This window comes from Rhinoderma darwinii, chromosome 9 (assembly GCF_050947455.1).
Source record: "Rhinoderma darwinii isolate aRhiDar2 chromosome 9, aRhiDar2.hap1, whole genome shotgun sequence".
NCBI lineage: Eukaryota > Metazoa > Chordata > Amphibia > Anura > Rhinodermatidae > Rhinoderma > Rhinoderma darwinii.
This window is the reverse complement of record NC_134695.1, coordinates 45,275,287-45,302,659: the sequence shown is the minus strand read 5'-3', so window position 1 is coordinate 45,302,659 and position 27,373 is coordinate 45,275,287. Positions and strand designations below refer to the sequence as shown.

Below are 27,373 nucleotides of genomic sequence, written 5' to 3'. Positions count from 1 at the left end.
GCTGGAGTCAGTCTCAGGGATGTAGATTCTGGTGCTGACTGATTAATTAAGGGAGTTAACCCCGAAGCTGTGCCTGGCAAATCCTTTACATAAACATTAGCTGTTGGAAGAGCCATGTAGCTTAGTTAAAATCTACCTACCATATTACATCTTTATCTATCTACATCACTACCTATTATTTATTTAATCTATCTATCACAGACCTATACCACCTAGGTATCAAGCCTACCTCCAAACTTTATAATATGCAATGCCTAGAACCTTAGCAAAAGGACCTATTTAAACTGATTGAATACAATGAGGGTCATCACTGGGACAATTGTTCTATATATGTAGTTACTTCATACGTTGTGTAACTTTTATACGAAACATACAGATTATGTTTTTTAAGTCATCACCTAAAGTCTAGAGTTTATAAATATCACTTAAAGTGGTTGGTCCAATGTGGCAAACCATGGCCATATGTCCTTTTTATAGCATATGGACATCATAGAGGTTGGTTCGTTGCAACGATCCTTTTACGAATTTGGCTGCGACTTTTGTCCATAGAGAAGTATTAAAGATGTCCACAAATAGCAGTAATGTAATAATTTTACTGAGAAACGCGGGTGACTCTGTGTCACTGTGGTTGTGATTAAATTGTGATTATAATGCAGTTCTCTTACACAATAAAACATGAAAAAGTTCAAAGTAGTGAAAGGATATGTTTTAGAATTTGTAGATGTCTGATATACAATAGTGATCAAAGGGATATACATTCTTCTGGACATTAGGTTTAGTAAAGTTAAGGCAAACAGAGGATAACAAACCAATAGTTATATAAAGGAAAGCAGAAACGCACAGTATCTTTAAAACTAAAATTATATAATAAAAAGTGTCAGAGTGGCAACATATATAAAGCACATAAACCATGATAATGTAGACATTAACAGGGGTAGGCAACCTTGGAGTTGCAGCTTTCTACCAAAATAATATAATAGGTTTGGAAGATCGAATGCAATAAAAATATTTTCAGAAAATGTTTCCTGCTAGATCCTAAAAAGAAAATACGCATGCTCGCAGCACCCTTATTGTCCTTTAATAATGCCCCCACAGAGCTCATATTTACACTGCAAACACAGTGCCATCTATAATAATGCCACCACAGCGCTCCAGTTAACAGTTCAACTACAGTGCCTCCTATAATGCCACCACAGCGCTCCTATTTACAGCGCAACCACAGTGCCTCCTATAATAATGCCACCACAGCGCTCCTATTTACAGCGCAACCACAGTGCCTCCTATAATAATGCAACCACAGCGCTCCTATTTACAGTGCAACCACAGTGCCTCCTATAATAATGCCACCACAGCGCTCCTATTTACGGTGAAAACAAAGCGCTCCTATTTACAGTGCAAGCACAGTGCCTCCTATAATAATGCAACCACAGCGCTCCTATTTACAGTGCAACCACAGTGCCTCCTATAATAATGCCACCACAGCACCCCTATTTACAGTGCAAACACAGTGCCTCCTATAATAATGCAACCACAGCGCTCCTATTTACAGTGCAACCACAGTGCCTCCTATAATAATGCCACCACAACACCCCTATTTACAGTGCAAACACAGTGCCTCCTATAATAATGCCACCACAGCACTCCTATTTACAGTGCAACCACAGTGCCTCCTATAATAGTGCCACCACAGCGCTCCTATTTACAGTGCAAGCACAGTGCCTCCTATAATAATGCCACCACAGCGCTCCAATTTACAGTGCAAACACAGTGCCTCCTATAATAATGCCACCACAGCGCTCCTATTTACGGTGAAAACAAAGCGCTCCTATTTACAGTGCAAGCACAGTGCCTCCTATAATAATGCAACCACAGCACTCCTATTTACAGTACAACCACAGTGCCTCCTATAATAATGCCACCACAGCACCCCTATTTACAGTGCAAACACAGTGCCTCCTATAATAATGCAACCACAGCGCTCCTATTTACAGTGCAACCACAGTGCCTCCTATAATAATGCCACCACAACACCCCTATTTACAGTGCAAACACAGTGCCTCCTATAATAATGCCACCACAGCACTCCTATTTACAGTGCAACCACAGTGCCTCCTATAATAGTGCCACCACAGCGCTCCTATTTACAGTGCAAGCACAGAGCCTCCTATAATAATGCCACCACAGCGCTCCAATTTACAGTGCAAACACAGTGCCTCCTATAATAATGCCACCACAGCGCTCCTACTTACAGTGCAAACACAGTGCCTCCTATAATAATGCCACCACAGCGCTCCTATTTACAGTGCAACCACAGTGCCTCCTATAATGCCACCACAGTGCTATTTACATTGCAAGCACAGTGCCTCCTATAATGCCACCACAGCGCTATTTACAGTGCAACCACAGTGCCTCCTATAATAATGCCACCGCAGCGCTCCTATTTACGGTGAAAACACAGCCCTCCTATTTACAGTGCAATCACAGTGCCTCCTATTATAATGCCACCACAGCGCTCCTATTTACAGTGCAAACACAGTGCCTCCTATAATAATGCAACCACAGCGCTCCTATTTACAGTGCAACCACAGTGCCTCCTATAATAATGCCACCACAGCACTCCTATTTACAGTGCAACCACAGTGCCTCCTATAATAGTGCCACCACAGCGCTCCTATTTACAGTGCAAGCACAGTGCCTCCTATAATAATGCCACCACAGCGCTCCAATTTACAGTGCAAACACAGTGCCTCCTATAATAATGCCACCACAGCGCTCCTACTTACAGTGCAAACACAGTGCCTCCTATAATAATGCCACCACAGCGCTCCTATTTACAGTGCAACCACAGTGCTATTTACAGTGCAAGCACAGTGCCTCCTATAATGCCACCACAGCGCTATTTACAGTGCAACCACAGTGCCTCCTATAATAATGCCACCGCAGCACTCCTATTTACGGTGAAAACACAGCTCTCCTATTTACAGTGCAATCACAGTGCCTCCTATTATAATGCCACCACAGCGCTCCTATTTACAGTGCAAACACAGTACCTCCTATAATAATGCCACCACAGCGCTCCTATTTACAGTGCAACCACAGTGCCTCCTATAATGCCACCACAGCGCTATTCACAGTGCAAGCACAGTGCCTCCTATTATCAGTGCAACCACAGTGCCTCCTATAATAATGCCACCACAGCGCTCTTATTAACAGTGCAACCACAGTGCCTCCTATAATGCCAGCACAGCGCTATTTACAGTGCAACCACAGTGCCTCCTATAATAATGCCACCACAGCGCTCCTATTAACAGTGCAACCACAGTGCCTTCTCTAATAATGCTACCACAGTGACCCTATTAACAGTGCAACCACAGTGCCTCCTATAATAATGCCACCACAGAGCTATTTACAGTGCAACAACAATGCCTCTTATAGTAAAGCCACCACAGCGCTCCTATTAACAGTGCAACCACAGTGCCTCCTATAATAATGCCACCACAGTACCCCTGTTAACAGTGCAACCACAGTGCCTCCTATAATAATGCCACCACAGAGCTCCTATTTACAGTGCAACCACAGTGCCTCGTATTATAATGCTACCACAGTACCCCTGTTAACAGTGCAACCACAGTGCCTCCTATAATAATGCTACTACAGTGCCTCCTATAATAATGCCACCACAGCGCTCCTATTAACAGTGCAACCACAGTGCCTCCTATAATAATGCCACCACAGAGCTATTTACAGTGCAACAACAATGCCTCTTATAGTAAAGCCACCACAGCGCTCCTATTAACAGTGCAACCACAGTGCCTCCTATAATAATGCCACCACAGTACCCCTGTTAACAGTGCAACCACAGTGCCTCCTATAATAATGCCACCACAGAGCTCCTATTTACAGTGCAACCACAGTGCCTCGTATTATAATGCTACCACAGTACCCCTGTTAACAGTGCAACCACAGTGCCTCTTATAATAATGCTACTACAGTGCCTCCTATAATAATGCCACCACAGCGCTCCTATTTACAGTGCAAGCACAGTGCCTCCTATAATAATGCCACCACAGAGCTATTTACAGTGCAACAACAATGCCTCTTATAGTAATGCCACCATAGTGCTCCTATTAACAGTGCAACCACAGTGCCTCCTATAATAATGCCACCACAGAGCTCCTATTTACAGTGCAACCACAGTGCCTCCTATTATAATGCTACCACAGTACCCCTGTTAACAGTGCAAGCACAGTGCCTCCTATAATAATTCCACCACAGCGCTCCTATTTATAGTGCAAGCACAGTGCCTCCTATAATAATGCCACCACAGCACTATTTACAATGCAACCACAATGCCTTCTATAATAATGCCACGACAGCGCTCCTATTAACAGTGCAACCACAGAGCTCCTATTTACAGTGCAAGCACAGTGCCTCCTATAATAATGCCACCACAGCACTATTTACAGTGCAATCACAATGCCTCCTATAATAATGCCACCACAGCGCTCTTATTTACAGGGCAACCACAGCGCCTCCTATAATAATGCCACCACAGTGCTTCTATTCACAGTGCAACCACAGTGCCTTCTATAATAATGCTACCACAGTGACCCTATTAACAGTGCAACCACAGTGCCTCCTATAATAATGCCATTACAGCGCTCCTATTAACAGTGTAACCACAGTGCCTCCTATAATAATGCCACCACAGCGCTCCTATTTACGGTGAAAACAAAGCGCTCCTATTTACAGTGCAAGCACAGTGCCTCCTATAATAATGCAACCACAGCACTCCTATTTACAGTACAACCACAGTGCCTCCTATAATAATGCCACCACAGCACCCCTATTTACAGTGCAAACACAGTGCCTCCTATAATAATGCAACCACAGCGCTCCTATTTACAGTGCAACCACAGTGCCTCCTATAATAATGCCACCACAACACCCCTATTTACAGTGCAAACACAGTGCCTCCTATAATAATGCCACCACAGCACTCCTATTTACAGTGCAACCACAGTGCCTCCTATAATAGTGCCACCACAGCGCTCCTATTTACAGTGCAAGCACAGAGCCTCCTATAATAATGCCACCACAGCGCTCCAATTTACAGTGCAAACACAGTGCCTCCTATAATAATGCCACCACAGCGCTCCTACTTACAGTGCAAACACAGTGCCTCCTATAATAATGCCACCACAGCGCTCCTATTTACAGTGCAACCACAGTGCCTCCTATAATGCCACCACAGTGCTATTTACATTGCAAGCACAGTGCCTCCTATAATGCCACCACAGCGCTATTTACAGTGCAACCACAGTGCCTCCTATAATAATGCCACCGCAGCGCTCCTATTTACGGTGAAAACACAGCCCTCCTATTTACAGTGCAATCACAGTGCCTCCTATTATAATGCCACCACAGCGCTCCTATTTACAGTGCAAACACAGTGCCTCCTATAATAATGCAACCACAGCGCTCCTATTTACAGTGCAACCACAGTGCCTCCTATAATAATGCCACCACAGCACTCCTATTTACAGTGCAACCACAGTGCCTCCTATAATAGTGCCACCACAGCGCTCCTATTTACAGTGCAAGCACAGTGCCTCCTATAATAATGCCACCACAGCGCTCCAATTTACAGTGCAAACACAGTGCCTCCTATAATAATGCCACCACAGCGCTCCTACTTACAGTGCAAACACAGTGCCTCCTATAATAATGCCACCACAGCGCTCCTATTTACAGTGCAACCACAGTGCTATTTACAGTGCAAGCACAGTGCCTCCTATAATGCCACCACAGCGCTATTTACAGTGCAACCACAGTGCCTCCTATAATAATGCCACCGCAGCGCTCCTATTTACGGTGAAAACACAGCTCTCCTATTTACAGTGCAATCACAGTGCCTCCTATTATAATGCCACCACAGCGCTCCTATTTACAGTGCAAACACAGTACCTCCTATAATAATGCCACCACAGCGCTCCTATTTACAGTGCAACCACAGTGCCTCCTATAATGCCACCACAGCGCTATTCACAGTGCAAGCACAGTGCCTCCTATTATCAGTGCAACCACAGTGCCTCCTATAATAATGCCACCACAGCGCTCTTATTAACAGTGCAACCACAGTGCCTCCTATAATGCCAGCACAGCGCTATTTACAGTGCAACCACAGTGCCTCCTATAATAATGCCACCACAGCGCTCCTATTAACAGTGCAACCACAGTGCCTTCTCTAATAATGCTACCACAGTGACCCTATTAACAGTGCAACCACAGTGCCTCCTATAATAATGCCACCACAGAGCTATTTACAGTGCAACAACAATGCCTCTTATAGTAAAGCCACCACAGCGCTCCTATTAACAGTGCAACCACAGTGCCTCCTATAATAATGCCACCACAGTTCCCCTGTTAACAGTGCAACCACAGTGCCTCCTATAATAATGCCACCACAGAGCTCCTATTTACAGTGCAACCACAGTGCCTCGTATTATAATGCTACCACAGTACCCCTGTTAACAGTGCAACCACAGTGCCTCCTATAATAATGCTACTACAGTGCCTCCTATAATAATGCCACCACAGCGCTCCTATTAACAGTGCAACCACAGTGCCTCCTATAATAATGCCACCACAGAGCTATTTACAGTGCAACAACAATGCCTCTTATAGTAAAGCCACCACAGCACTCCTATTAACAGTGCAACCACAGTGCCTCCTATAATAATGCCACCACAGTACCCCTGTTAACAGTGCAACCACAGTGCCTCCTATAATAATGCCACCACAGAGCTCCTATTTACAGTGCAACCACAGTGCCTCGTATTATAATGCTACCACAGTACCCCTGTTAACAGTGCAACCACAGTGCCTCTTATAATAATGCTACTACAGTGCCTCCTATAATAATGCCACCACAGCGCTCCTATTTACAGTGCAAGCACAGTGCCTCCTATAATAATGCCACCACAGAGCTATTTACAGTGCAACAACAATGCCTCTTATAGTAATGCCACCATAGTGCTCCTATTAACAGTGCAACCACAGTGCCTCCTATAATAATGCCACCACAGAGCTCCTATTTACAGTGCAACCACAGTGCCTCCTATTATAATGCTACCACAGTACCCCTGTTAACAGTGCAAGCACAGTGCCTCCTATAATAATTCCACCACAGCGCTCCTATTTATAGTGCAAGCACAGTGCCTCCTATAATAATGCCACCACAGCACTATTTACAATGCAACCACAATGCCTTCTATAATAATGCCACGACAGCGCTCCTATTAACAGTGCAACCACAGAGCTCCTATTTACAGTGCAAGCACAGTGCCTCCTATAATAATGCCACCACAGCACTATTTACAGTGCAATCACAATGCCTCCTATAATAATGCCACCACAGCGCTCTTATTTACAGGGCAACCACAGCGCCTCCTATAATAATGCCACCACAGTGCTTCTATTCACAGTGCAACCACAGTGCCTTCTATAATAATGCTACCACAGTGACCCTATTAACAGTGCAACCACAGTGCCTCCTATAATAATGCCATTACAGCGCTCCTATTAACAGTGTAACCACAGTGCCTCCTATAATAATGCCACCACAGCGCTATTTACAGTGCAACAACAATGCCTCTTATAGTAATGCCACCACAGCGCTCCTATTAACAGTGCAACCACAGTGCCTCCTTTAATAATGCCACCACAGTGCTCTTATTTACAGTGCAACCACAGTGGCTTCTATAATAATGCCACCACAGCGCTCCTATTTACAGTGCAAGCAAAGTGCCTCCTATTATAATTCTATTATAGTGCCCCAGTTAACAGTGCAACCACAGTGCCTCCTATCATAATGCCACCACAGTGCTCCTATTTTCAGTGCAAGCACAGTGCCTCCTATAATAGTGCCACCACAGCGCTATTTACAGTGCAACCACAGCGCTCCTATTATCAGTGCAACCACAGTGCCTCCTATAATAATGCCACCACAGCACTCCTATTAACAGTGCAACCACAGTGCCTCCTATAATAATGCCACCACAGTGCTCTTACAGTGCAACCACAGTGCCTTCTATAATAATTCCGCCACAGCGCTCCTATTTACAGTACAACCACTGTGTCTCCTATAATAATGACACCACAGCGACCCTATTCACAGTGCAACCACAGTGCCTCCTATAATAATTCTACCACTGTGCCCCTATTAACAGTGTAACCACAGTGCCTCCTATAATAATGCCACAAGAGCACTCCTATTTACAGTGCAACCACAGTGCCTCCTATAATAATGCCACCACAGCGCTCTTATTTACAGTGCAACCACAGTGCCTCCTATAATAATGCCACCACAGCGCTCTTATTTACAGTGCAACCACAGTGCCTCCTATAATAATGCCACCGCAGTGCTTCTATTCACAGTGCAACCACAGTGCCTTCTATAATAATGCTACCACAGTGACCCTATTAACAGTGCAACCACAGTACCTCCTATAATAATGCCATTACAGAGCTCCTATTAACAGTGTAACCACAGTGCCTCCTATAATAATGCCACCACAGCGCTATTTACAGTGCAACAACAATGCCTCTTATAGTAATGCCACCACAGCGCTCCTATTAACAGTGCAACCACAGTGCCTCCTATAATAATGCCACCACAGTGCTCTTACAGTGCAACCACAGTGCCTTTTATAATAATTCCGCCACAGCGCTCCTATTTACAGTACAACCACTGTGCCTCCTATAATAATGACACCACAGCGACCCTATTCACAGTGCAACCACAGTGCCTCCTATAATAATTCTACCACTGTGCCCCTATTAACAGTGTAACCACAGTGCCTCCTATAATAATGCCACCAGAGCACTCCTATTTACAGTGCAACCACAGTGCCTCCTATAATAATGCCACCACAGCGCTCTTATTTACAGTGCAACCACAGTGCCTCCTATAATAATGCCACCACAGCGCTCTTATTTACAGTGCAATCACAGTGCCTCCTATAATAATGCCACCACAGCGCTCTTATTTACAGTGCAACCACAGTGCCTTCTATAATGACACCACAGCAACCCTATGCACAGTGCAACCACAGTGCCTCCTATAATAATGCTACCACAGTGCCCCTATTAACGGTGCAACCACAGTGCCTCCTATAATAATGCCACCACAGCGCTCCTATTTTCAATGCAACCACAGTGCCTCCTAAAATAATGCCACCACAGCGCTCCTATTTACAGTGCAAGCACAGTGCCTTCTATAATAATGCCACCACAGTGCTCCTGTTTACATTGTAACCACAGTGCCTCCTATAACAATGCCACCACAGCGCTCCAATTTACAGTGCAAGCACAGTGCCTCCTATAATAATGTCACCACAGTGCTCCTATTTACAGTGCAGGCGCAGTACCTCCTTCAATAATGCTACCAATGTGCCTCTATTAAAAGTGCCACTAAAGTGGCCTCATTAACAAACCTTATTCTCCAGTACTTGATGAACTACCAATGATCTAATCTGCACCCATCTCTAATTGACTTATCGATCAAAATCGATTGGTTGCTGACCCCTGCACTAATGGCCCCCACACAATAGTGAAGTGTTGGAAACATTTCCCAACAATAATAAAGGAAACCACAGAAAATGAAACGAAGCAGCAGTAATAAGTCACAATCACTCCATCACTAGGCAGACTTGTTATTGAGCAGTCTTAAAAAGCTGGCCTAAACATGTATCAGAGCTTTAATGGCAGACATATTGGTTGCTACTGAGCTTCCCTATAACCAGAGGTAACTAAGACCTACATGTAGAGGAAGATGGACAAATGACTGTAGAAATTTGGAGCCAGTTTAATCACTCCAGGGAGGGAGCCAGTTTAATTTTCTTTAGCAGCCAGGCAACTCTTGGCTATTTCCATAGTAGCTAGATTTTCCTTCAACCGGGGAAAGATTGAGTTTGCTGCTCTAGCCCTGTATCTAAATATAATACCAAGGCAGAGTAGCTTGTTGGCATCGCCCCTGGCACCCAGTACCCAGGGCACATGCCCCGCCAGCACACCCCTGGCCCTGACATTTTATTTTCGTAATTACAACAGTCGTCCGTTTCTTTAGACTGGTGCTCCTCTAACGTGAGGTGGGTCTCAACAGAGACAGTGAGGCTCTGACCAGTTGTTAGTAAGGTGCAGCTAGAGAGACACTCTTCACAGGAATGATTATAAGCTGCATAGTACTTTCTCTGGCTGCACCAATATCTGGTTTAGCAATATTATTGAGTGTGTTTGTGCCTATTATAATTATATACTGGGTTCAGGAGACAAGTGAAAGGTGAATTGAGCAGTATTTTTAACTTTGACATAGACTGCAAAAACGGGTGGTGAGGCCCAGGCATAACCATGTTTGTGTCTGGTGAGGTCCTAGTAGAAAAAGTTTGAGAAACCCTGCTTAAGACTACTGCTCCACCACATTTGACGTAGTTGGAAGCAGTCGTCTATACCATTTTAAAAGACTCTGCTTCAGTCAACTATTAGACAGTAGCACAGTCTAGTGAACAGAAGGCATGGGCAGAGGTAGTCCAGTCTATTGTGCCACAAGAAAGAGGAACACTGGGTAATATTGTATTTATTTATTTTTCATTAAATAAGGACTTAAACTAGTAATGAAGTAAAAAACATGAAAAAAACTGTGCTACCTTGTGTGATATATCGTATTTTTCAGAAAATATAAAATTATAGAGTCTGAACTCAGGGGGGTCTGGTGGCACTAAATCCCCTGAACAATTCTTTAATGAACAGACAGAGTGCTCATGAAGTACTCTACCTGATCACAAAGAGAACTGTGGAGGCGGTTCAATCACAGACCCCTCTGTCCCTACACAATTCTGATCTCTGTGATCGCTGCAGGGTAGCAATAGTAGCTGATCATGACAAGAGAAATTGCTGGAGACTGGGGAGGTGAGTAAACCATTGGATAACAGGTATTAACCCCCTCACTACACTAGGTAAGCAGGGAAGTGGTCATCAACTCTTACTTTACCCTAGATACCCTGGCAAGCAAGCATTAACCCCTCCTTTACACTAGCTGACCAGGTAAGCAGACATTAATAACTCCACTACCCTAGACCACCAGGGAGGCAGACATTAGAAACTTCACTACCCTAGACCACCAGGGAGGCAGACATGAAAACCTCCACTACCCTAGACCACCAGGGAAGGAGACATGAAAACCTCCACTACCCTAGACCATTGGGGGAAACTGGCATTAAAACCTACACTACCCTAGATCACCAGGGTGGCAGACATTAAAACCTTCACTTACCTAGACCATGGAAGGAAACTGGACCACTAGACCTGGACCACCAGTCGGAAATTAGTTTGAAATATTTTCTTCCTTTCTTTCTGTTGTCTGAACTTGAGTCTTATAGTCTGGCATGCATTATAGTCCAAAAAATAAATTTGAATAAACCGAAAAAATAAACTCAGAATAAATAATTCATCAGAGAAAACCATTTTATCGAAAAGAAACATCCTGCATTCGAGGATTGGCAGCAAAGTAATCAAATTACAATAAATTGGAAGAATATCAAAATCTCTGCGTCACAAACCAGATTAAATTAGTTTTAGTTATCATGAATGGACACAAGACTCTAACTGTAGCCTGTGCCTGGAAGAATTACTCCAACATGATGAATGAAATATTGCTATAGAAATTGTGTCACTGCTATTAGCAGTAACAGGGGATTTCATGAACTACAATTCAGATGCTGGAGGCTAGCAAGTCTGGTAATGTGAAGCAAACACTGTATAACGTGAGTAAATCCAGAGGAACACCCCACACATCTCATCACCACCATTCCACACCACACATGGTCATAACTATTGATGAAGATTTTTCTTAATATACCATGACTGATTAATTCATAATACCGGGCATACAGTTTTGCAGTTTTGTCGAAAGGGGATAAAACTTGCCATACATAATTAACGAAAAAGTTTTCCTTAACAGGGTCAGCCATGTCCTTTGCGTTACCTTAAATACAGACCCGTCAGTTATTTTATTTTATGTACTGCTCACTACTACTGTGGTTATGTCACCCAGATTAGACAGCCATATCCAATAACCCTGGTACCTATAGATCTCTGTTGAGAAAGCTTGGGGGTTAAAGCGTCAGTTGGTTCAGTCTCCAGCAAAAATTACCCAAATGAGCATTGTGAATGTGCCTACATATATTATGTGCCCAGATATAATGGGTACTCTTTCTCTGACCAATTGGATGATGCTTGTTATGACCTATCTAGAAGAAAATGATTACATTGATCACACATCGTGTGTGAGCCATCAGGAACATTCGGTATCCTTATAGAACAGTGATGATTGAGATTGAACCCAAAAAAAATTGAGAGCAACCAAAATTGTGCAGAGCTCTCTTAGCAGCTTTTAACATCAAATTTATTTGGGTGTCGAAATAGTGAAGGTGACCACAGTGGCAACAGCACTTCAACTTCTAGAGTTTCAAGAGAGGATGCCTGTATGTCCCCAGCACTGAAGTGCGGAGATGTAGGCAACTAAATAAATTCTTAAAAGTGCCTAAAGCCCTTCACTAGAAGGCCATAAAACAAAACTTTATTAGCTGTACATGATTTTGCAATACATTTATGTGGTGATATATCTTGCTTCAAACATCATATATTAGTGAGGATATAGGGAACCAGATTCCCAACCCTCAATAGATATTCACATTGGTGACACAGTGTATATTGAAATACACGACAAACTCCTCTATTGAACCGCCCCCCCCCCCCCAACATGTTTTGCCACATCTGTGGCATCATCAGGGGTCTTGGACACAAATATATATGATATGGGCGCTTTTGGGCCTCTGGGTCGCTCCCTCTGCAGGAGCGATGCTGCAGTGGCCACCATGCGGTGCTGCAAACGATAGAGTAGGGACCCACTTTAAAAGAGGTCGCCGTGAAGTGGCAAGTGGGCTTATACAGTTTGTTCAAAATGTTAACAAAGAACCTCATGTTCATGTTTATAAATTATGCCTAGCCGCGATAGATCAAAGTTTATATTGTGGATGTGCGGTCCATGTCTAGTCTCACAATGCTGATGTTATATATATATATATATATTTGGGGGAAATATATCAAAAGATTTACGTCAGGTTTCTGGTGTAAAAAAGTTACATATTTTAGTGCACGCTATAGTTGCGCTAAAATTTGCGAGACAAAGGTTCGTGCTTAGCCAAAGGAGCAGGGTCTCCACCAAAACAACAAATTTATCATAACTAATACCAGAAACTGGGTAAGTTATGGCGCAGATCTACACCTCCTTATAGCAGGAGTAGATTTAGATTTCTGTCGGATAGCAAAAGATGCATCAAATATATTAAGAGATGTTCACCTCGTAATATACTTGGTGCATTTTCCACCGACTCACATTAGTTTAAGACTGGCCAGTCTTATTATATTTCCCCCGTTGTCTGCAATAGGTTTTCTTTATGCAGCACAGCTTCTTTATTTTTTAGTTGTCCATTAAAGTAAAGGCTTGAACTATCTAAGCTCTTGATCTGTCCGCACTTGATCTCTCCGCACTTTTTCCATTTCCACTCTGCTCTGGTATTTTCAAAAAGTACACACTGTCTAGAGCTACATTTTTATGACACTTGAAATTTTATCTAACATAAAATATAGGAGTGATTAAAGTATAGACCTCTATATTACAGTTCCTATATGTCTAATACAATCACATAACATCTACTCTCTATATATGTGAAGTTTACATTCATTGCCTACTGTAGTAAGCAAAGGGTCACACTAATCCATTTACACACAGTCATCTGCAGAGCATCATTGGCTTTAATAAGCTCTGGTGTGTCACCCTTCACTGCCATCTGGAAGGGCGTCTGTTTCCCAAAATGCAATCTGTGCTAAGCAGGTGTCTGTCTAAACAGCTGGCTTCTGGTGGACACCACAAAATTACTTTCTCATCTCCTAAAGTGTAAACCTTGACAGTAAATGACACTTGTCCAATGCTTGACCCAAGACACAAAATAAAAGGAAAGCATATTATGATCTGCTGTTTTTTAATGGTTCTGGTACTAGCACACATTTCCTATGAACTACTAAGTGTTCAGTATTTTTTATACTTTTTCCAAAATTTGGTTGGATTACAGAAGTATTTTATATGCTTGAAAAGTATAAAAAACAGATAAACAAAATCTTCTCAATATAATTTATCAGGAGATGACCCTGGACACAGTGACCTGATCACCTTGTTAATATCATATAGGACATTCTTGAACACGACAAAATTCACTAACCTGCTGATGAACGTCAAATGACCAGTACCATATGATGTGAAAAAATAGCTATTGTGCACACTCCGTGGGTGACATGTAGCACAGGTTACATGCGTGGCTCTTAAGAGATGAAATTTAACTTATCTTCTGCCAGAATTGCCAAATATAAAAAACTTGGACTCGTCTGAACAGAGCCCTTTGGCCAACTTGATGTGCACGTTCACAAACTCCAGTCAGTTTTCAGTGATATTGTGCACGTAGGCCACATCAATAGTATTACTACATATATATTAAAATAAATAAAACTAGGGATAACAGAACAATAGAAGGGCTTGGGGTATTTTGATTACAAGTAAGCTAAGCAGCAGAACTCAATGTCAAGAAGCAGCTGCAAAAGCAAATAGGATTTTAGGGTGTTTAAGAAAAGAGACAAAAACCTGTGATCCATCTATAAAACCCTTGGAAGACACATCTCAAATATGGGATTCAGTTTTGGGCTCCTCATTGTAAAAAGGCTAAAGAGAGGTAGAGAGATTTCAAGGTGGGTGACTAGATTGTTAGATGGGTTGGGAAGTCTCTCTTATAATGAGAGGCTAGAAATTTGGTAGTAGAAACAAAAAAATGTGTAGTCAATACAAAGAACTGGCACATTATTTATTCATTCAAAGAACTGTACAAAGGACCAGGAGACATTCTTTACATGTGGAGGAAAGGCGATTCAAACATTAATATAGGAAAGGGTTCTTTACAGTTAGAGTAGCTAAACTACTGAATGCCCTACCCTGAGAGGTAGTAATGACAGATACTATGTCAGCACTTAAAAAATGACCTGATGCTTATCTAATAACAAATGCAGTAAATTATGTAGATTTAATCTGAGAAAAGTTAAACTTTAGCAAACGTGTTTTTATGTATGTTTGTATGTGTTTTTATGTATGTTTTTATGTATGTGTTTTTATGTATGTTTTATGTATGTAAGGCTATGTAAGTGTTTTTATGTATGTATGTATGTATGTATGTATGTGTTTTTATGTATGTAAGGCTATGTATGTGTTTTTATGTATGTTTTTATGTATGTAAGGCTACATTCACAGTTAAAAACGGTAGTTTTTTTGAACCGCCGTCACACGGTCGTTTTCAGAACAATGATGTTCTATGGGTGTATTCACACGGCCGTTTTTTTAACGGCGCATGAATATTGGCCGTCAAAAAATAGGACATGTCCTATTTTTGGCCGTTTTCACGGCCAGACGGCCCCCATAGATGTCAATGGACCCGTTTTTAACGGCCGTCAATACATGTAACAACCGTTAAAAAGGAACTGTGACATGGGGATTCTAGAGGCAAGGGAACTATTGGTACCCTTGCTGGGTATCGGCCTTCGCAGAACCTGTGAAGACTAGAGACCACACCTGAAGAAGATGGCGCTGCATCGGTGAGTGTGTAGGGTAGTCAGCCGGAAGTTTATTAATAAATGTTGGGTGTTGTTGCGCACACTACAAGGGTAGTGTGGCGCTAGTATAGGGGCATTGTACATAGTTGTCAACTGTAGCGAATTTTCCGGGACAGTCCCAGAAAATTACTACAGGGAGGATCGGGGAGGCTGTGGTGGTTTCTCTGGAGAGGTGTGTGTGGCATAGCCTACAGGGAGGCTTTGAGGCATCATATACAGGGAGGCTGTGTGGCATCAAATACAGGGGGGCGGTGTGGCATGATCTACATTGGAGCTGTGTGGCATCATCTACAGGGAATCTGTGTGGAATATACAGGGACGCTGTGGGGCATCATATACAAGGGGGCTGTGTGGCATCATTTACATCGGGGCTGTGTGGCATCATTTACATCGGGGCTGTGTGGCATCATCTACAGGGAGGCTGTGTGGCATCATATGCAGAGGGGCTATGTGGCATCATATACAGGGAGGCTGTGGGGCATCATATACAGGGGGGCTGTGTGGCATCATCTACATTGGGGCTGTGTGGCATCATCTACATCGGGGCTGTGTGGCATCATCTACAGGGAGGCTGTGTGGCATCATATGCAGAGGGGCTGTGTTGCATCATGTACAGGGAGGCTGTGGGGCATCATATACAGGGGGGCTGTGTGGCATCATCTACAGGGGGCTGTAAATGGTGTCTAGGTGAACATGTGACCGTCCTTTGGGTGTTTTCAGGGGGTTGGGACAAAAAAAAGCCTAAGGCCTCATGCACAGGACTGTAGCCATGTGCACGGCCGTGATTTTCGGGTCAGCGGAAAGGTCACCCGCGAGCCACCCGCAAATCGCGGGCCGTGCACATGGCCGCGTCCATTATTTCCTATGAGCCTGGACCGCAGAACACGGCCGTAATAAGACATGCCCATTCTTTCTGTGGTCCAGGCTTCTGGGCCATGCACGGACCGTGGAAACCACGGTTGTGTGCATGCCCCATAGGAATGAATGGGGCCGCAATCCTCTCATGGATTTTCGGGGGAATTGTGGCCACAAAAGCATGTTCGTGTGCATGGGCCCTAACAAATGAAATTCAGTTTTTTTTTAATGGCCATGAAAAACGGATGCAAAACGGATGTCAAACGGCGATTAAAAATGGACAGACGAACTGGAAATGGATGAAAATTTGGAGACACACTGATGCAAAATGGCCATAAAAAACTGACAGTTGATCAGATTTTAATGCCCGTTTTTTTTCACTGTAGTGTGAATGAATATTTGGTTACATGATCACTATTCTGCAACAGCCCTATTCCTCCCAAAATAGAATTAGCCCTCATGCCCATGACAGAGCCATATCCAAGAGGCTGTATGGTGGCACACAGAGTCCCTGCGGCCCCTTATAATGGAGCAGTAGTCACTCTGTGTCCTGCTGTATTGCGAGGTTATGGGAAGAACAGCTCCATAATACAACATCCTATGTTTGTGGCATGCAGACCTAAAGTACAGTCCTATAGAAGTCGGAGTTTGCATGGAGGCATATTTTAGCAAAGGGCAATAGGCTTAACTGGAATAATAAAAGGTCTATAACAATATGCAGATTTGTTTTCCTCCTTGTCAGCGTTTTTATTAAACTGTAATGAAACCACAGGCTTCTCTGCATGTTTGTTGCTGTCAATAGTGAAATATGGCCGTAGGATACACCCGGCCTAGAAGTTAATTTCATGGTCAAATATGAGCATCATGTGATCAGTTGACGTAATACAGATGGACAATCTCATTAGACATGACTTTATTTTGATGGTGTCTTACGTATAGATCTATGAGACCGACATCGCCATCCAAAGAAAGGAATTGCATTCATTCATTTTAATAAATTATTGTAAATGTTGTTATGCATAGCTCCCAACCGTCTCGGATCCGGCGGGACAGTCCCAATTTCTCACTGTTGTCCCGCCAACCCGGGCGGTCCGCAAAATGTCCCACTGGGTGCTGCAGCTGTATCAAAACAGCTGATCGCTGCTGACAGGTGCCCTGCATGCCAGACGACTGCAGCAGCGATCAGCATCAGAAGAAGGCAGGAGTCTTGTGGCGGTGTTCTGACTGGGATCGATGCCGGCCCGGGAGTGGACCAGTCCAGTCAGCTGACCTGTCATCTGACCTCACCGGTCAGGTGACATGTCAGGTGACAGGTCTGGTCCACTCCCGGGCCGGCATCGACACCAGTGAGAACGCCGCTTCAAGACCTCCTGCATTCTCCTGACGGTGAGAGACGTCGAAGCAGAGTGGCGAGTGACAGCAGTAGGCTACCTCTATCGCTCTGGCGGCATTGTGGCACAAAGTATAAGGGGGTTGTGTGGCACTATTTACAAGGGGGAGGGGGGTTGTGTGGCATTATGTACAAGGGGGAAGGGTGGTTGTGTGGCACTATGTACAAGGGGGAGGGGGTTGTGTGGTGCTATGTACAAAAGGGGGCTGTGTGTGGCGCTTTCTGTAGATGGGCTGTGTGTTGAGCTATCTACAGTGGGGCTGTGTGTGGGGCTATCTACAGGGGAGCTGTGTGTGGCGCTATCTACAGGGGGGCTGTGTGTGGCGCTATCTACAGGGGGGCTGTGTGTGGTGCTATCTACAGGGGGGCTGTGTGTGGAGCTATCTACAGGGGGGATGTGTGTGGCGCTTTCTACAGTGTAGGAAAAGTAACATAATGACAATATAACCTAAAATATTATATTGGTGATATCCATATTTTTTTTTGTAAGTCTAGAGATCTGCAGTGAGTATATGATCTTGTTATTTGAAGAAGGATTTGGCTGTGATTTGATGTGTTTATGAGGGATATTGGTGGTGGTAAGGGGCGTGGCTTAAAAATGTCCCTCTTTTCCAAATTCAAAAGTTGGGAGGTATGGTTATGTCATCTGAGAGTAGGAACAAAAATTTTGCTGCTGACCCCTAACCTGGCAACCTCATTTATACTGGTAACCCTGACTTACACACCTTACCCAATCACAGCAGCCTATTTTCCCGCCAAAAATGTCTTGTTTCTACAACATAACACCTTCCTCTTATTTCACCCCTTCACTATTCCTTTGTGTCATATTACACTACATCTCTCTTTCTCCTGCTTCTACTCCTACCCTGATCTAAAAAATTAGCCCCTAGCAAAAATTTAACTTCTCACGCGGAGTTCCCCACATTGTCACTCTTTAGACACAGTCAACAAACATATTGGCGGAGATCTATCAAAACTGGTGCAAAGGAAAAATGAAGTAGTTGAACATAACAACCAATCAGGTTTCTACTTTCATTTCAAAAGGGTGTCTGAAAAATGAGAGTCACTTGCACTAGTTTTGAGAAATCTCCGCCATTGAGTCACAGTTATTGCTCGACTCAATGGATTTTTATAGGATGCGAGCGGCATTGCCTTATAATAATAATGAAATAATCTAGCGGTTTTGATTACTCAACAGTAAAATGACTTAACTTACCAACAACAACTGGGAGAACCCTCATAGCTTTTCTTTCACGCCCATTGATCTTGGTATGCTTCCTTTCCGGCTCCATGTTTGATGAGGATTTGAGGTGGGGGTAGGCAACAGCCTGTATACCATGTCCATTGTCTACATAAGCTTTGGAAAACGGACAGTCTGGCTGGTCATATAAATGAAGTTCATCCAGCTTGCTGTTAGTAGGGCTTCGATCTATCCTATCTATCCTATCAAATATAAGAGTTTGGCTTGGTGGCTTACGTCTTGGGGACATGTGACTCCGTAACTTGGCCTTTCTGGTTTCTTCCCATTTTCGGAGACCGTAAAACATGGCGCAATAAAGAACTACCATTATAGGACATGGTATAAAGAAGGAACAAACAGAGGAGTAAACCACATAATTGTTGTCTTCTAGTTTACACTCAGTGGGATCCCGGTCTTTAACATTATTAAGTCCAAAAATGACTGGAGAAGCCACAGCAAAGGCAAAAATCCAAGTAGTTGAGATCAGGAACAATTGCCGATTATCCACTTGCCGCCTGTTGTAGTTGAGCGGGATGAACACAGCTATGAACCTGAATAATGGAGAAGAATATTACATGATGGAAATTGAATTAGTATAACGCATAAACTTTGGATAGGACAAGGGAATGTAAAGAAATGATTGTTTTCTTTCAGGCATGCATTACTTAGTTGATCACTATTACATATTAAAATGTATTTAACCCCGATTTTTTTGTTTTTGCATCGCTGCATTCCGAGGGCCATAACTTTTCTGTTTTTCCATCAACGTAGCTGTATGAGGACTTGTTTATGCGGAATACGTTTTATTTTTTAATGGCACCATTTTGGTGTATATATAAATTATTGATTCATTTTGTAAACTCTTTCTGGGTGGAAAAAACAGCAATTCGGCCTTATTTTTTTGTGGGGTTATGAATTTTGCACTGTTCACCATGAGAATTTAGAGTGCACAAAATCATTTTAGTGGCTGACCATACACATATAATAGATATAAATGAGGTCAAATAGACAGTCATCCCAGCATCTTTATACTGTTCTCATTGTCATATGCAAACACCAAGACTTTTTAGTGGTGTGCAGATACAAATTACACTCGCCGATGTAAGAACTCATACTGGCCAAAAGATTAGTAAATTCACCTATGAAGTCAATCTACATGAACGACAAATTATCTATAACCGTAAGTGCAACTTTGGGAAAAAGCCGAGGACATGAAATTCCCCAAGACCCTATATTTATATATATAAGTATATACTACCTGAATGTTCCTGCTGATAAACCGTCAGATTCTCATAATAACATTGTTTTAGGGAATCTCTATTTATGCAACTTGTTCTACAAAGGAACCTGAGATTAGGAGAAACGATCTGCTTTCTTTCCAGAAACAACGCCACTTCTGTTTTGATTAGTTGAAATACCAGACACAGCCATGAACAAGAGTGGCGCTGTTTCTGGAAAAAAACAGACCATGTTTTTTTAAATCCAGGACAACCCCTTTAAGGTTTTTCATCATGAAATCTAAGCAAGATATTCTCAAATCCGGTTTAGCACTGATACATTCCTTCTTTATGCATTAAAATCTTGACTTGGCTTGAAATTAGAATCTAAATGACCTCCTCTAGTGTAAATAATAGCCTTTATGTTCATATTTTGGCTAACTGGTGTAGGAAAACTCCACAACTGGGTGTTTCTCTCCTCCTTTTTGATCATTATATTCAGATTTTCCTATGGATAGGTCATCAGTATAAAAAAACAGCCCCTAACCTGGACAACCCCTTTAAGTTTCTCCTTACTTTGTTTTCTTATCTGTTATCTGGCTTACAAAATTGGCGCTTACAAAATTGTCCTTTGACTGAATAAGGTTTTGTGTCAAGAAGTCGAGCTATCGACTGGGATGTGATCAGGAAACTTTTGACTCTTCTCTTAAATGAGTTTCTATTACTTCTCACCAGAACTTGCTACCTGCAGATATGTCTGAGAGCAACTGTTGAATTCCTCAATACGAGGAAAAATCCTCTGATAACTTCAAAGCATAATCTCATCTTTAGAACGATATCAGTGCTCATTCTATTTAAGAAAGTAATGTAAGTACATCAGCTGGTTTGTTCTTTTTCTATAAATCCTTTTCATAGTTACTAAGAGATCAGAACAGATTAAAGATTGAATGGCCTAGACGCGAACCAGAAATCAAGGGAAAAGTGGCTTTATGTTCTCCATATGGACAGTCTTGGCACTTGAAATAGATACAGTACAAGTAGAAATCTTAAGTAAAGGGCAAAGATCGAATGTGTCCTCCAGGGAGAACTTCGCTAATGATAGAATGTTTCGATTCTGTGCACTTTCATCCCTATTTTATCTTCATTTTATCTCCATTACAACTGGTAAAAAAGATATATACCTTGTATGGGTTCACCAAGTTTTATAAATGTCACATAAGGGATTGTCATTTATTTAGAAAGTAAGTAATAGTTTCTTGGATGCCGGTGACTTCAATGTAAAGGACGTTTCAACCAAAATAAAAATTACCCAATAATATAGGCTTAAGTGGCCCTCAAGCTAAGTGAAGACCAACCAGCCCACCAAGGAACTGTCAAATGACCTGACATGTCTGTTTTAGCAAATACATGCATTACCCAAAACATAACAATTCTGGAGCAACTTTTCATATAACTCTGTGTTGTGCAATTCCTCTGTTATAACTCCTGAAATTCTGTGAATACATTGACTACTGGGTGTTATCCTTTTCCTTGTCATTGGGATATGTCCCTACATATCCTGACACTGTCAAAATCTGGGCTGACAGTGTCAGACTGTGTAGGGACACACCCAATTGACAACGAAAATTGTAGCGTCCTGTTGTCAGGTTATTTATATATTTCCAGGAGGAATAACAGAGGAATGACATAATGCAGAGTTCTAAGAAAAGGCGCAACATTATTGTCATTTCATGGGGAATAAAATTTACTGAAACACACATGCAGGAGAACTGACAGGGCCTCATTAAAGTTACCATTATTTTCCAATAACTGCTGACATCACTGAAGCATGAGAAAGAAATATCCACTTTATAAGTGACATCATGGATGACCTACGTCTTTTGATACACTGATTATTTCCCCTTTTGATAAAATTGACACTCTAAATATTATATTATTGGTGCTTCACGCTTTGGTGATGAATCAATTCTCCTAGTAGTTGCCACTACCACATGTAAGAGAATAATCTAATAACAATGCAGAGGACATCAAACCTGTCACTTCAAGTCTTATGTGTCCATTATTCACTCCTCAGGATCACCTACCTGTCCACACTGATTGCACAGAGGTTGAAAATGGAGGCAGTGCACAGCATGACATCCATGGTCATGAGGGCGTCACACAAGATAAGACTAAGACTCCACATCCCTCCTAGAAACTGCAATGGAATTACAATGAATAGCACAGACAAACAGAAGAGAATTCAAGAAAGTACATGGCAGGCAATGACATTAGGCATATCTATCTATCTATCTATCTATCTATCATCTATCTATCTATCTATCTATCTATCTATCTATCTATCTATCTATCTATCTATCTATCTATCTATCTATCTATCTATCTATCTATCTATCTATCTATCTCATATCTATCTCATATCTATCTATCTATCTATCTATCTATCTATCTATCTATCTATCTATCTATCTATCTATCTATCTATCTATCTATCTATCTATCTATCTATCTATCTATCTATCTATCTATCTGTCTTTCTATTCTATCTCCTGTCTCTATCTATCTATCTATCTATCTATCTATCTATCTATCTATCTATCTATCTATCTATCTATCTATCTATCTATCTATCTATCTATCTATCTATCTATCATCTATCTTCATATTAATTTATCATTGTCTATCTATCTATCTATCTATCTATCTATCTATCTATCTATCTATCTATCTATCTATCTATCTATCTATCTATCTATCTATCTATCTATCTATCTATCTATCTATCTATCTATCTTCATATTAATTTATCATTATCTATCTATCTATCTATCTATCTATCTATCTATCTATCTATCTATCTATCTATCTATCTATCTATCTATCTATCTATCTATCTATCTATCTATCTATCTATCTATCTATCTTCATATTAATTTATCTATCTATCTATCTATCTATCTATCTATCTATCTATATCTATCTTCATATTATTTATCATTGTCTATCTATCTATCTATCTATCTATCTATCTATCTATCTATCTATCTATCTATCTATCTATCTATCTATCTATCTATCTATCTATCTATCTATCTATCTATCTATCATCTATCTTCATATTAATTTATCATTGTCTATCTATCTATCTATCTATCTATCTATCTATCTATCTATCTATCTATCTATCTATCTATCTATCTATCTATCTATCTATCTATCTATCTATCTATCTATCATCTATCTATCTATCTTCATATTAATTTATCATTATCTATCTATCTATCTATCTATCTATCTATCTATCTATCTATCTATCTATCTATCTATCTATCTATCTATCTATCTATCTATCTATCTATCATCTATCTATCTATCTATCTATCTATCTATCTATCTATCTATCTATCTATCTATCTATCTATCTATCTTCATATTAATTTATCATTATCTATCTATCTATCTATCTATCTATCTATCTATCTATCTATCTATCTATCTATCTATCTATCTATCTATCTATCTATCTATCTATCTTCATATTAATTTATCATTATCTATCTATCTATCTATCTATCTATCTATCTATCTATCTATCTATCTATCTATCTATCTATCTATCTATCTATCTATCTATCTATCTATCTATCTATCTATCTATCTATCTATCTATCTATCTATCTATCTTCATATTAATTTATCATTATCTATCTATCTATCTATCTATCTATCTATCTATCTATCTATCTATCTATCTATCTATCTATCTATCTATCTATCTATCTATCTATCTATCTATCTATCTTCATATTAATTTATCATTATCTATCTATCTATCTATCTATCTATCTATCTATCTATCTATCTATCTATCTATCTATCTATCTATCTATCTATCTATCTATCTATCTATCTATCTATCTATCTATCTATCTATCTATCTATCCATCCATCCATCCATCCATCCATCCATCCATCCATCCATCCATCCATCCATCCATCCATCCATCCATCCATCCATCCATCCATCCATCTATCTATCTATCTATCGTATCTTTATTTCACATTAATCTATTCTATCTATCTTATATCTATGTATATAACTATTTCTTTTTCCATGTATCTCTTCCTATTACTTCCACATTCGCAAGGACATATATATATGTGTATACTCATTGTTTACAGACTGACTTCTAAACTAAAAAAGTAAAAATGATAAATCAGTAACCAAATTCTGTAGTTCTTCTCTACAAATATCATTCAAGTATTTTTAATTTGGACTCTATCATTAGATTTGCTATGTAAAACTTTCATGCAAAAAGTTTAGATGTCCTTTCTACTTTTGTCTGTTTTTCCCCCCCCCCCCTTACAATAACCCAACCTAGCAATGTAATCCATAGGATTATATTTTATGGGACTGCTTACTGTATTAACCCCTAATGTCATTATAGAATACTATCTTGTTCCAAGAAATATACTTATAAAATAAATATCCCAGAAATACGTACCACAAAAATACAAGAATAACAATGAGTTCTTGTCTCTCATGACATTGACAATTGTTAATATGTGAATATAATACTTGTGGAAAAGATCTATATTATATTTAGTGTGTGTGACTTGAGACCACACACTTTGTACATTGTTAGAGAAAGGTTTCTAACATTATATAATATTATTAAAAGCATCCATATAAAGCAATACATATTGTTTTTGGTTTACTAAGAAATAGATAAAGCTGCAGACTTACCTCTGTGTATACATACAGGGGGAGCACCAATACAGCCAGGAGAAGGTCGGCTACAGCCAAGCTAACGATGAAATAGTTGGTGGTGGTTTTCAAAGCTTTCTCTGTACAGACACTAAGACACACCAACACATTTCCACAGATTATACATACAATCAGTATGAGCCCGAAGATCAAGGCCAGAAAGTTATAATGAGTGTCTTCTGAGGGCTCAGAAGTTTGGTTGGAGATGTTCTTGAGCATGGCGTCCCAGCAGTGCTATACTCACTGTCCCATCAAAGCAGAAGAGCGCACACCAGACCGGACCTTCACCAGTTTCCTTTTTTTTTCTTTGTTTTCTAGAAAGAGCAGTTTTTCCCATAGAGAAGTCATCTGTTCTCACTTTTGTAGGAGATGTTCTCATCGGTAAGGTCATAAGTATCTTGTCCTTGAATTCAGAGCTTGGTAGACCATTCTAGGACTTCTATCCATTCTTTATGACTCTATCCAAGATGTTCTGCTCCTAAAAACTACACATACTAATGCTTACATATATTGAGTTTAAGATGTCTTTAAAAGTTGAACTTATGGAACCATATATTGATGCACAGTGATGTTGACTTTGTAGGAGACACATGTCCACATGTCAAACACAATGAAGAGTGCAGAGTCTTGGTGGATAAGGGTGCGTGTCATTAAAGGTCCCCATCATGATGTTGGTGTAGGCAGGGGAGGCATTCTTTATCTCCTTCTGAAGAACTGAATGATCCCAAGGTGATTAATTTGCAAGTGGGTCGCGTCCAGGAGAAGAAAGCCGATTAAGGTAGAGAGGGTTTGTCCAGGAGCTGCTCCAATCAGCACAGCGATCTGGGAACTGCTCACATCCCAACACAAAGCTCAGCTTAGTTGAGCTGTGAATGTGACAGCACAGGGAGGGAGCCTGCTGTGTGTCTATGGGCATTGTCACCTGGGTTCAACACACATACTGTATATATAGCACGCAGACATCATTAAAACCTTCTGAACATAGTGTCATGTCAACAGCAACAGCTCGTAATCCAGAATATCATTATTGCATGCTTTAACCCAAAACATAACTAGTGTGTTACTAAGGGAACAAGCCAAATTCTCTTTACATTAAGGGGTTAATCTTGCAAGGAAGCAGCATCCAAGGAAGGCAAGGGTTGATGAGAAAAAGAGATGGTTTGATCTAGGGTAGATTTTACTCGTAACTGGAACTAAGTTGTAGTATATAGAGTTAATGATGGCGCAGAAAGGGTTAATGAAGGTAGCAGTGGAGGTGCAAGGGTGTATAAATGGGGTGCTACGGTTTAGTGGTAAAGCTGCTGGAAGTGAAGTGAAAGGTGTGAGCTGAAGGGCAGACAATGAGGGGCAGGGGGGATAATAGACTGTTTCCATAAGTATTCTCTACTCTCTATTCTACATACATCACATTACAATGTAATAAGTAGTAAAGACCAGCTATCCCATTAATATCACAAGCCGCTGTGACTTATCTGCTCTATTCATGCATGTGTTGAACAAAATTTTTAACATTCCAAGCAGGCTGAGCTTCACAAGGATAAAGATCAGCAACTACTAGTATTCACAAGTTTACCCATCTATGATATAGATGCCAATTGTGAATAAACACACCAGGTTTGATCTTCTGATGTTTATCACAATATATGGGATACTTTAAAATAATATATATGTATCTATATTAATTTCGTGGCAGGTGGGCTCACACAATTTGATCAAAATGTGCGCTAAGAACCTCCCTATTGTAAGTAGATTTAGCAGTAATGCATATTTATTTATATTTAGTGGCTTAGGTGGCATTAGTGTTCGCAGTGTGCTGTCACCATTTTCTTGTCTGCTATATTAATTTAGAGATATACATTTTTTTCAAGGAATGGACAAAACGGGCTAAAATACCAGCCCTAGGTATGCTTTACTTTGTTATATATGGACTGGAAAATTGTAACCAGTGAACTTGTGTACCGCGGCTGGAACACTTATCTAACAATATAGGATATGGAAATAGTGTGTGATACAAACACAAATACAGACCCCCCCTCCCTCCCCTGATCCTTGCATTTCTGGAGATATGATAATACATCAACATTTTTGTGATGTTAGGGAGCCAATGAATAGTTTGTTGCACATTTTTGTAT

General features: G+C 41.0%; 1 protein-coding gene across 1 annotated transcript in view; it reads right to left on the bottom strand.

Moving 5' to 3' along the window:
• Positions 1–25,931, bottom strand: part of DRD4 (dopamine receptor D4) — a 37,282-nt gene extending 11,351 nt beyond the window's left edge. The window contains exons 1-3 of the mRNA XM_075836950.1: positions 25,221–25,931; positions 22,558–22,670; positions 19,233–19,807 (exon numbers count right to left, since the gene is read on the bottom strand). Of these exons, the coding sequence (XP_075693065.1) occupies positions 19,233–19,807; positions 22,558–22,670; positions 25,221–25,460 (928 nt within the window). The 5' untranslated portion in view covers positions 25,461–25,931. The remainder of the gene's footprint in view (positions 1–19,232; positions 19,808–22,557; positions 22,671–25,220) is intronic.
• Between the last annotated feature and the right edge of the window lie 1,442 nt (positions 25,932–27,373).